Genomic DNA, 12,631 nt, shown 5'->3' on the forward strand with positions numbered 1-12,631 from the left:
CTGGGTTGACTACAAAAATTAAAAATACATCCGGTCTTCTCATGTAGATATTATTCTGAAAAGAATAGCAAAGTTTTGTCACTGCTATAGTGATTTTCATCTTGAATCATCTGTATGGATGTTAAGTATTTAATTCCCATTACAATTAGATAAAATTAATATAATCTTCCTTTGGGCACTAAGCAAACTGAGGCCCAGGTGTAGCGTTCCCCACTGTGCCCATTTTGTGTTCAGACCTCTGTGAGGTAGCTCAGATTGCTTGCTGAAGTTATCCTTCCTTAAAGATCAAGGTGTTGCAAGATCAATACCAGATTATGTTCTTTGCTATTAGCCTGAGCAGCTTTTTCTATTTCCCAGAACTTACTAATGTGCCAGTGTATAGAGGTCATCCCTTTGCTGAACTGCTGAATAATCCAGCAGGGTGTGGGGCTGAGTTCCCTCTCCAGAAGCAGAGACACAAAAGTAAAAGTCACTCCTAGGATACAGCTGAGAAGACTTTGTTCACTTTCAGCACCTCTACATCAAAAACATTAGCAAATTGGAGAATATTAGGTGAGGAGCAGAAAAAGGGATTAAAGGGCTGAGGAGACTAATGTAGGCGGTAAAATAAAAGAAATAATACCATAAACATGTTTTTGAGGTTTTCCGATTTTAAAAAAATGGGTTTTTTTAAAGATACATGTTGCAATGGCCAACAAGTTGATGTTTGCATCAAGCAGATGTTGCTCTTTGCTATTTCTTTTTAACTCGGGTGACTTCAGCCAAGAAATAAAATCTAGGTCTTATTCACTGACACTGCAACAACTGACAAGTTATAGCAGTAGTAGCTGAGCAGAAATTTAGAGGAATTATTATTATGTTGCATGTTTAACAGTGGGGCCAATTTCCTTTTTCTGTCTCACTAGAAATACATATATAAAAAGGAAACCCATGTATTAAAAGTCTATCCACGCAACAGCCTACAAGCACTTAGAAGGTATACACAAAGAAATTATAGGATTTTTTGCAAATTATGTCATTTAGTTTAAGATAATAATTTTGCCACATGCTTGAAAAAACTCACATTACGAATGGAGAGAGCAGAACTTCAAGGCTGGAACCTACATTCATTGTTTCCAGCTACTCTTCACATAGTTGTCAACCTCGTATGATAGAAATGACCCAAAGCACTGCCATGTCTTTTGTCCTTGTACTATCATTTAAGGTAGGAAATTGCCAAGTAGGACACTTGTGCAGATTATGTAATTTTGTCCCAGTCATAAATAGGACAAACACAGGAGTCCCTTTTAAACCACTTTTCATGATGACTTTTCCCATCTGTGTAATTCCGTCTGGGGAGCTACTTCCTTTCATTGTTCACGGGTTGTCTTCTTTTAGTTTTTCTCCAAAATTTTTTGTTTCTTCTTGTGGCTCTTAAGGCCTCTTAAATTTATATAGATTTATGATTGAATGAAATCTAGACCTCTGAAACAAAGGAGTACACTTCACTATGAAAACAGTTTTAGTCCAGGGACCCCACCATTCTGCATTATCAAGCGTCGTGTTGCCTCAATGGTTTGGCTTTTCTTGCAAGAAGGGCAAGAAAGTCCCTGAAGCAGAATCAAACTTCTGCTAGAAACAGCGTGGCCAGCAGAACTAGGGAAGTGATTGTACCTTGTACTTAGCACTGGTGAGGCCACACCTTGAGCACTGTGTTCAGTTTTGGGCTCCTCACTACAGGAGGGACACTGAGATTCTGGAGTGTGTTCAGAGAAGGGCAGCAAAGCTGGTGAGGGGTCTAGAGCACAAGTATCATGAGGAGCAGTTGAGGGAACTAGGATTGTTTAGCCTGGAGAAGAAGAGGCTGAGGGGAGACTTTGTCACTCTCTACAGCTACCTGAAAGGAGGTTGCAGTGAGGGGGGGGTCGATCTCTTCTCCCAAGTAACCAGCAATAGGACAAGAGGAAATGGTCTCAAGTTGCACCAGGAAAGGTTTAGACTGGATATTAGGAAAAAATTCTCCACTGAAAGGATTATCAAGCATTGGAACAGGCTGCCCAGGGAAGTGGTTGAGTCACCATCCCTGGAGGTATTTAAAAGATGGGTAGATCTCTGTGGATGTCTGTAGATGTAGTGCTGAGGGACATGGTTTACTGGTAACTTGGCAGTGCTGGGTTAACGGTTGGACTCAATAATCTTAAAGGTCTCTTCCAACAAAAGGCTTTGCCTGCCAATTGGGGCAGGGAGCAGAGGGCAGGACGCAGCCTGCGCTGCAGCTGGATGTAGGAAGGCCCCCCAGGATGGCACATGCTCCAGCTGCTGCAGCTGCCCCTGCCATCCCGCAGCGTGGCATCTAACCCAATACAGGTGTTGTGCACACTGGGAGAAAATAAGTTTGCATTTTCAAGCAAAAAATGATGCATCTCTCACAAAGCCCTGCCTACCTGGCCTTGCAGTCGCTCCTGTCTGTTTCTCATGGGTCAATAGTTACCACTTCAGTGTAGACATCATGTCCCAGTGCAGCCTTTCAGTATCGTGCCCACAGATGGTTTTTCTCTCTCTTTGCAGGGATACGTAGTTGATGAACATGCAGCCATGCAAGCTCGATGGGAAGAGGCATCTAGAGAAACAATCAAGAAGACAACCAAGCCATGCCCCAACTGCAATATTCCAGTAGAAAAAAATGGTAAATTTTTTAGTTATCTCATACTTAACTGTCTTTTAAAAGTATATGTGTACATATGCACACCATTATTCAAATAGAGGAGGAGCACACAGAGCTTGAGTCTTCCCTCTGTCACTTTATCTAAATTATCTTGAAATCACTAAATCTAAATTGCTTAGTTCTAAAGCCACTAATTAAGCTTCACAAAATGTCCAGCCATTTTATAGACTGGGAAAATAAGGCACAGAGAGATGCACAATGTAGCATTCATGTGACTGAATGTTGAGCTAGTTGTCTAGATTTTCCACTGACACTGGAAAAAAACAGACATTTGTAGGGCAAAACTCATCTCATGACAAAACAGAACATGTGTCTAATGTAGGCCAGAAGAATTGCACCTAAAAGTGGGGTGTGGAGAATTAGTCCTGCTGTAGATATCTGCATTGTATATAGCTGAATTTAGATGAGATTGATCTCAACCCAGTGACATATCCACAGCAGAAAAGCAAGTCAGAGGAAGAAATATAAGTCCTGACAAACTGGTTGCGCTAATCAATGTTTACCATGTAGGAAGAAAAGTAATTTGCTGGCACTGGGGTGGTTAAAATGGGGAACGGGAACAGTAAATAGGCTATACCCTATAGGTTCATGCTGTTCCAAGGTTTAATTGTATTTATGTTAATTAATCAAAATATATTAAAATGATTGCCTAAATATTATACAAATACTAAGTATAGAGGGTGATTCCCAGTTTTGTGGCAGCACTTATTCCAATGGGATGCTGAAAACACCTGATAGGACACTGTAAACTGCAAGGAGAGAACACTTCAAGCAGTGATTCCACAGAAATATTACTGAGGAAGAAATAGGACAGAATCCTTAAATCTGAGGTCTGATGAAAGAAAAGAAGGCAGTTGGCAGATGGAAAGTGGGAGACTTCTTCAAGCACAAGAAGCAAAAGGAGAGAAAGCATGAATTCAAGAGTGGGAAGGTGAGACAAGATTTGGCAAAGTGTAGAGAGCAAGGTGGGCAGCAGAAGAGACAGAACAGAGGGGTAAGTAAAAAAAAAAATTTCCCAGACTTGTAAAACAGGCTGGAAACCAGAAGTTTGAACTGGATTAGAAATAGAAAAATAATAATTGTGACTATGCAGACTTAACAGTTTGTGCATAGCCAAATAAAAATAAATCCCTCTGGTCAGGCTTGAAGCTGTGCTAGGACCTTTACTTTCTCTTAGACTCTGCTACAAAATCTTCACTGTTAAATTACAGGCAGTTGTCACTTGTCACAAACAGGATGTCTCTATTTGACACCATGTACACAACTCCTACTAATGTTTAGGGAAGTTTCTTGTTAAAATCCCCAATGTATCAAAAAGGAAATAAAGGCCATTATACTTTTTCTTTGAAAGAAGATATTTATTGAAAATGGATAATAAGTAGGAAAAGGCCTTTCCTTGCTTATACCCTGACCCATGTCAGAGCAGTGCCTCATACTGCAAAAGCCAAAGCCACAGCAGTGGGCTAGAATTGTTTCAACACACTGCAATTGGCTGATTGTGCTGCCATTCAGAGGGACCTCGACTGGCTGGGAAATGGGCTGAGAGAGACCCCATGAAGTCCAACAAAGGGAAATGCACGTGTACAAAATGGGGGTTGGCCTGATGGAAAGGACCTGAATGTCCTGGTGGACTACAAGTTGGACATGAGCCAGCAACACGCCCTTGCAGCAAAGGTGGCCAACAGCATTCTGGGCTGCATTAGGAGGAGCATCACCAGCAGGTTGAGGGAGATGATCCTTCCGCTCTGCTCAGCACCAGTAAGACACATCTAGAGTGGTGGGTCCCATTCTGGGCTTCCCCATACAGCAGAGACGTGGACTGGAGTGAGTCCAATGAAGGGCTGAAAAGATGATAAAAGGATTGCATAAATAAATACCTGATGGCGGGAGCAAAGAAGACAGAGCCAAATTCTTCTCAGTGGTGCCTACTGAAAGGACAGAAGGTAATGGGCAAAAACTGAAACACAGGAAACTCCATTTAAACATAAGAAAATGCTTTTTACCATGTGGGTGGTTGAAGACTGGAACAGGTTGCCCAGAAAGATACATTCAAAACCGGACTGGATGCAACCCTGAGCATCCTACTTTAGATGACCCTGCTTTGAGCAGTGTTTTGGACTGGATGATCTACAAAGGTGTCTTCCCACCTCAGTGACTCTGTGATTCTGCAAATTAAGATACGAAGCTTGAAAAGTGCAGTGTTTGCTTGCTTTGGTCATGGGTACTGCACGTGCCAGCTTCTAGGCTGACACTTGTAAACTGAAAGGAGCACTTCATTTCTGCTAAGTACAGCTGGTGTCAAGAGGCTGACGACTGTACACTGAAGTCTGCCAACAGTCCTCATTTGGGAGGAGTACACTGACTCCACACAAGAGAGTAATTCTGCCTTCCCTCCCCAAATGCTTCTGTGGACACTGTCTTTTACAAGAGACAGTGACAATGCAAATAACTTCTGTGGTAGCATTCTCTATACCAGTAACTGTTCTGTATTAGCCTGTATGGCTCTTGGCATTGTAGAAGACTTTTCTATGCCAACAACTTTTCTGTAGTAACTGAAGTGAAAGAGCGAAACAATTTCCCACAGCTGAATTCCCGGTCTGAGTGAGTTTAAACACACATCCACACCTCTCAGAGGACTGCTGTACTCACAAAGCCATAGGCCACGTTGCTCGAGGCACTCTCCACTCCAGCTGCTGCTCTCAGCTGCCATGGAGCAGAGAATGACATGATTTATGTAGCTTAGCAGGTACAGCACACGTTTGACAGGGGGTGCCTATTGGGATTTGGGTCCTGCACCAGGACTGAGACGTGTTTTATCCAGTGATGGCTTAATACAAATCGTAAGAGAGGATTGGATCTAAACTTAAAGTGCAACTGGCTGGCTATCGGTGGGCTTACATTTAAATAAGGTAAAAACATCTGGCGAATTGCATCTCTTCCACAAAAATATAAACTGACAAATAGACCTTGCTATCACAGCTAGTTTTCTCTCTGTGTCAGATGAAGCAGACAGGCCTATTTTAATAAACCAGTTCTTGCATCTCCTGCTTACCTTCTGAAAATCATTCTGGAGTGGCATTTATGAAAAAGGTGATGTAAGGGTAGCAGGTCGTACAGTAGGGAATGCATACTCCCTGGACCTCCTATCACCATCTGGAGTCAAACCAAGGTGACATTTCAGCATTTCTTCAGTATGAAGAAAGTATGCTTTTGTTTCAGTTTGAATTATACAAGAGATCTCTTTGTGTGGTAAGAAACATACTTTCCATTTGAAGTCTATTTCTGTAATGACCTTTGACAATGTTAATGTTTTATATATTACAAAATAAACATTTGATCAAGGTTGTGAGCAGAGAGATTAAAGCTGCTCTCACAGTATGGGCAAGTTAGAAATCCAACACACAGGAAACATTGAAGCAATCAAAGGCTGCTTCAGATACTAAGAAGGTCAACTCAACTTTAATTACTGATGTCATTTCAATATAATCAGCAGTCAGCCACCAAAGTCTGTATTTCCTGATTTATTCTCATTGTAAATCTCTCAGGTTTTGAATCCAAATTCAAAAAATAATTTAATTTTGTTCATCTTCTGGCTCACAGCTGGACTAGGGTAGAGTGTCCTTGAGCAGACACCTCCATGACTGGCCATGAGAGGCCACAGACCATCCTCTCTTTTTCCCACCCCTAGCGCAGTCTCTTCTACTTTCCTCCTACTCCTGCAGTCCCTCAAGTGAGCGCAGCACCTTACACCCCAATAAGAGGTAAAGTAGCAGGCTTTAGAAAGCCCAGGAAAAATATTCTTCAGGTTTGTACTTCTCTTTTATTAAGTATTCTACTTGATCACTAAATGAATGCCTAAGAAAGTTGAACACTGTTAATTGTATATTAATATATCTAAGTATTTGCCAAGTACCAAAGCCATTCTGTTGCTGTTTTGCAGGTGGCTGCATGCACATGAAATGTCCTCGCCCTCAGTGCAGATTTGAGTGGTGCTGGAACTGTGGCCTGGAGTGGAACAGAACCTGCATGGGAGATCACTGGTTTGAATAGTGGGCTGAGGCCAGCCCATGTTGCTGCTAAAGCTTGTTTTCATCAGCCTCAAATTCTGAACTCCTTGCTTAAACAAAACTCCCAGTGGTTTCAGGGACATGGAGTTCAGAAGATGGCCCAGTTTGTTGGTTTTTGCTTTCTTGCATATGCAATCATACCAAAATCACACTGAAGTTATGCCCAGGGGTATAAAGTAAGTAAAGAAAGTAATTGTATTAATAGACAGACCTGCTCATTGTGGTACAAAGCAGGGTAAATGACACCTTGTGCGGTCTGTCAGCACTGAGAGCAGACAGGGTTATCAAGAGGAACTTAGACTTTTCTAGTGAGGAATGAATAACTGCACAAGAGAGCGCAGCCTGCCTCTGTGTGTGTGAGTGCCTGAGCGTGAAGGGGGTGGAGGACGTTCCCTGCATCAGCTGTTTTTCCTTTGACCACTCCTTTGCTCATTCAGCACAATTTTTGATTTTGAGGCAGTATTTCTTAACAGCTTTCTTGGCAGAGGGAAGACTGTGGCTCTTCAGTGTTTTCTCAGGGCTCCTTCCTAACAGGCTTTCTGTGTGGGTCTTGCTTCCAAACCAAATTCTCACAGAAACACCCAGCTTTCTGCCACATTTATGCTTGTGTATTTGTAACATATGACACGAAACCTGCCTACGTGCTCATTATAGGCTTTACCATTGGAAGATTAGCTGGGGATGCAGTTTCAGCTCTAGCGTGACTGTTGTTGCAGTGGTGACTGGATCCAATTAAGTGTTGTGCAAGCTCAACTCACAGGACGTCATTTCTCTTGTGCTTACAGCAATACTTTGGACATGGCAAAGGGAGGCAGGAGAAGACTTCTCAAGGGTTTTCTCTATCATCATTCTCCTAAATGGAATTAGAATATGGATACATTTCTGACAACTCAAACAGTGTAGGGCAGAGGGACATCTTTCATTTTTCAATGTTAACACAGTAAGTAAAGCTCACTAGCATTCCCAAGCTTGAACAATCTTACTTTTTGGCGTGCTTTACATTGCTGTTTTATTCTGAAATGAAATGGGTACTGTCCACAATCAATACGCCATGTAAGGATTTGCACAATTCAGTTTTGGAAAAAAAACGCACAATAAATACAATTATCAAAATTTTAAACTTTCTTTCTTGCTTCATTTGAATACAAAGTAAGTGAGTACAAAGATATTGGGTGGGTTGTGCATTTCCTTGACTGATTCAAACTCCCAGCTAAGAGGTGAGCCCTTTGACTAAAACATACTATTAGCACAAAATAAATTCTAGGGCCATGGAGTTCTTATGTAACTGTAGAGTCCTGAAAATATGGGTGTGCCTCATATCAGTCAGCGCAGAGCAAGAAGCTTGAGGAATAAAGAAATTGGCTCACTACAAAAGTGTCTAATTGCTAAAATCAGTGGAGTATTCATCTGTGTCAGCTGGAAGACTGTTTCGTCAGACATTAAAAGTCTGACGAAACAAAGAGATCTAGGCGTGAGGTACCAAAAACGAGAGAGGGAACTGGTAGAATTAAGAAAATGAGAGAGAAAGGAAGTAGCAATGAGAGGACAATGGCCATTTCTTAAAGACCATTTTCCTTCTTGGCACTGGTGAAGTAAAATGTATGCAGAAGTAGCTACATTAAAGTGTAGGAGTGCAATAGAATGCTGCTGTGGAGCTCATTTAAGTACATTATCTTAATGGGGATATTTTATTGTGAACTCTGATTATTTCATGATTTGATTTTCTATACCTGGGTCTATTTTATAATTTATATGGCTTGTTGCCAACAGGCTAGGGAAAAAAAATGACAATGCTTGCTTTTACTTTGATAGTGTGTTACATGGGAGCTCATCACTTCATGTCCACAAACAGTTGGAATAAAAGAAGTCTGAATCCCTTTCCCATATTTTTTTTTAGTGTGCATCTTATAGAGAGAGAAAAACTTGTTTACTGTAAGGTAGTTTCACTGAGTTAGAGCCTGCCCTGACAAGTTAATGTTTTAATTGTCATGTAGAAACATGTAATTTTTGCCCCTGGATCAAAGTACATTGAAGTCAATGCACTTGAGATCAGCTCCTGTATTTCTGGCCTGGGCAGGGCATGGCAGGCATGAGTCATAAGACTGGAACAGAAACATCTTTTTCTTGGGAAGAACTTGTCAGAAGACGGGATTTTGAGCGTTCATCTAAGACATAAGCAAAGGCAGGCAAGTTGTTCCTAAAGAAAGAAGTTCCATTGACTCAAGATTATCCACTTTTAGAGGCTGACTTTATAAGCCCTTGTCACATAGGATTTCTTCACACAGTCTAGAGTTACCATCTGCCTCCCTAAAAAATGCATATCCTGCAGATTTTAATAGAACACATCATGCTCTTCTCTTAGTACATATACATCTGTATGCTTACACACACAAAGTTTGAGATTCCATAGGCTTTAAACCTGGTTTCTGTTTACCCTGAGATTCTCATAGTTTCCACAATTTAAAGGGCATGAAAAATCAGGACTAATACTCTGCTGACACTGTAAGAATGCTGGAATTCCTATACAGATGTGTGAATTGGACCTAAAATTCCCTACACTGATAATTTTATTTTTTTTTTTGCTTGGAAAATGCCTTTTAAAAAAACCTAAAACTTTAAAAAAAAAGTAATTGATACTATAATTTGAAACATAACAAAAGAGAACAAACCAAGTCTTCAGTGTCTATTCAGACTATTCCTCTTATTTTGGCTCTGAAGTATCAAAGTGAGATTCATTTCACCCAACTTTAGCTATCCAGTTGGTTGGGTAGTCTCAGAGGCTCACACAGAGACCTGTTGTGCACGTGTATGGTGGGTTCTACTGGGTATTAAGTACGATTGGTCATGGCTAGAGGTGTGATGGCAACATCCCTGCCAGAGGCAGGGTGCAGCTTCTCACAGGACAGCCAGGACTGCACAGCTCCCACACTTTTGGCTCTGTTGTTGGCACAGAGAGGGGAGTCTTCCTTTTTTTAAAGCTTATGAACTGGCACTGCTTGCTAGCATCCATGAAGCCAGCCTTGGCAAATGCTTCCTCTGGGTTGGCACGTGTGTCTCTGGAAGTGGTCCTGGGCAACCATGGGGGTAATGAAGAGAAACAGGACTTAAACACAAAACAAGAAGGAAGCCAACCTGAGGGCGTAAGCAGATGCAAAGTTTTCAAAAGCTTGTGGGTTTATGTTCTCTACTAGCAATATACTCTGGAAACACTAAAATTTAGCTATATGTTCCAAGAAGATGATTTATTATGGTGTTATAAAGCAAAAAAGAAGTCTGTATCTTTTTACATCCAAGTTTGCCTTTGTTAATTGAATTCTCTTTACCTTGAACCTTCTTCATCTTTCAGATTACAACAATTACAGACATGTTCTTGCTACTGCGATCTGGGCTCCTTTTAGTGTGTGTAAAATGGATTAAGTACAGGATGTATGCTGAAATATTCAATAAGAATTATCTCTATAATAATTCAACTCTATAACAACAATGAAAATCTCTAATATTTCATTTCAGCTGGCGGTGAAATCTGAATACCGAGTAGCTTAAGAAGAAAATATATAACAGCTTGGCTCCCTCAGGAAAAAGCATCTCTCAAAGCTTAGCATAAATAACACAAAGCCGTGACTTCAACTAAAATATTGTTTATATGTCTACCTTACCTCGTTGCAAACTCAAAGCCAAAGAATTTCATTTGAAAATGTACACCTCAAAAAAATTCAGTGACTAGCACTCCAGAAGAAACATTACGCCACTGTTGGGAAGCAAAGGTCACGCTCTCAAAGGACAGCATGCAATGGGGTTTAATTTTTGCATATGAATAGTAAGGTACCATCTATAGAGCTTTTTGCCTACAGATCTTGTAGATCATGTAAACTCAAGAAAAATTTACATTTGTGGAAAAGAACCTGAGGCACTTGGAGGGGACAGACCAGATTCTGAGAGATTCTGCTGCCGGGGTAGACTGGGAAGATTTGGCCCTTTGTGCCAAACTTTCTCACACTTTGAGGTAACAACAACTGCCATGTTCCTCATGTTCACTGTGCAGCTCCAAGCACTACACAAGTAAATCACTGGGTGCAGTAAGCTCAATAAGCAACACTTGTAGCAAAATAGGAAGGATAAAATGTACTATCACCTCTGAAGATTGGTTAGCCCCATGCTGATCAAATTTATCTGATTCAGTGTTTGACTAGCATGGTGATGGCTGATCTAGAGAAACCCTACACAGAGATGGAGAACTGCAGTAAAGCTTTTAACAACTAGATTTTGTTCCCATGCAGCAAAATTCTCGTGCTACCTTCAGTTCCCCTTTAAACTACAGAAGAGCCTGAAGAAGACAGCACTGGACCAAAGCTGCCAGAAGGACACCCCACGTCCAGTTGTTCCTGATGGTCCTTCAGCAACTTCAGCCCGACGTACCTGACAGCACAGCACTGACAGTGGTTCAGCAAAAAAAGGCAAATGTACTACTTTACATTTTATCTGACTTGATTGCAGTTTGTAAGGATATATTTCTATCTCTAGCAAATTTAGAAAAAAAAAAATCTCTTCCTTTTTTTTTTTTTTCAAACAAGTTTGTCTACTGATTTCTGTATGTGGTTGCCCATGTGGTTCCCCCTGTGTGTCACCTGCTGATTTCTAGCTGTGGCCCCCCTTCAGTACCAGTTTTCCACTTGATCATCTGGGAACTGCTAGCGTACATGCACTGAGTAGTCACTTCTCATATTCTGGGTAAGTACGTGCAGACCAGAAAAAAATGTAAATGGCTTTAAGCAAGCAATAAGGCAGGCAAGTTGAGAGAAGGTCATTTAATCATATGGAGAATCATATTTAACGTAGTGGTTTGTGCATCTGCAAGGAATTTTTTTTGTAGAAACCAGGTCATATGCCATTTTGGTTTTCTTCATTATTATTAATAGTGCTTTTTTCTTTGCTTTTAATTTGTTTTTCTTGTCTGTGTCTCCATTTTTCTGAATAATGGAGTAATGGTTCTATGCCAGTAGATAAAATATGCAGCAAGACATCACCTGTTACTTTACTTTTTGGCTTTTATCCCTAGAAAGCTTGAGGAATCCACATAATCCATGTAGGCAGGGAAGTGCCATTATCTGTATTTTACAGTCAGGGAATTCTGTCAAGAGAGCACAACCAGACTACATGGAGGCAACAGCTCAAATGCGCACCAGCCCTTTCCTCACAACTGGGGAAATCTGTGCTTGCACCAAAGTGGAGGCCACCAGCGTGCTGGCTCAGTGATGGCACAAGCTCAGGGAAGCAGGAAGCAAGTTTGAAGTTTAAGGTCCAAAGGACAGCAGTATGACATTAGAGACATAAAGAAATAATAATAATAAAAAGAAAGGGTCAGATTCGCAGTGGCCTAAAGAACAGTGACCTAACCTGACATCCTTTGCAACCCCTGGAAATTTTACCACTGGCTTCACTGGGAGAAGGCTAATTTAGAGACTTTGAAAATGCCATTTAATTCCACTTTTTAGCAGTACATAGGAGATCTCTGGGAGAACTTGATGTCCCAGTTTCCTCTTTGCCTCTTTGTCAGTTGAATATTTAATCTATAAAATACATTCATGCCCACTCCCTCCACCTCATTTTAGTGCAAACTAAAATCCATCAAGCACTGATGTCAGAGTTTGAAAAACTTTTAGTTAAGTACAGCTGAAGCAACACGCTGTACACCCATTCTTAGTTGATACTTGATTGTACTGTCTGCCTCATAAACAGTAATTTCAACAGCCTGCCAACTTCATCTGCTGGTTACCAGCCCAAAAACTGGTTGGATTAAAACCTTAAGTAATGCTCAAAAGATAGTGCTAAAATGAAAAGCTGCAATCAATAAAACAAAATA

The 12,631-nt window shown here is 40.9% G+C and overlaps 1 protein-coding gene across 1 annotated transcript in view; it reads left to right on the plus strand.

Moving 5' to 3' along the window:
* Positions 1-7,887, plus strand: part of PARK2 (parkin RBR E3 ubiquitin protein ligase) — a 622,540-nt gene extending 614,653 nt beyond the window's left edge. Inside the window, exons 13-14 of the mRNA XM_014950502.1 lie at positions 2,548-2,665; positions 6,645-7,887. Of these exons, the coding sequence (XP_014805988.1) occupies positions 2,548-2,665; positions 6,645-6,754 (228 nt within the window). The 3' untranslated portion in view covers positions 6,755-7,887. The remainder of the gene's footprint in view (positions 1-2,547; positions 2,666-6,644) is intronic.
* The last annotated feature ends 4,744 nt before the right edge of the window (positions 7,888-12,631 follow it).

Source organism: Calidris pugnax, unplaced genomic scaffold (assembly GCF_001431845.1).
Source record: "Calidris pugnax isolate Ruff unplaced genomic scaffold, ASM143184v1 scaffold24, whole genome shotgun sequence".
NCBI lineage: Eukaryota > Metazoa > Chordata > Aves > Charadriiformes > Scolopacidae > Calidris > Calidris pugnax.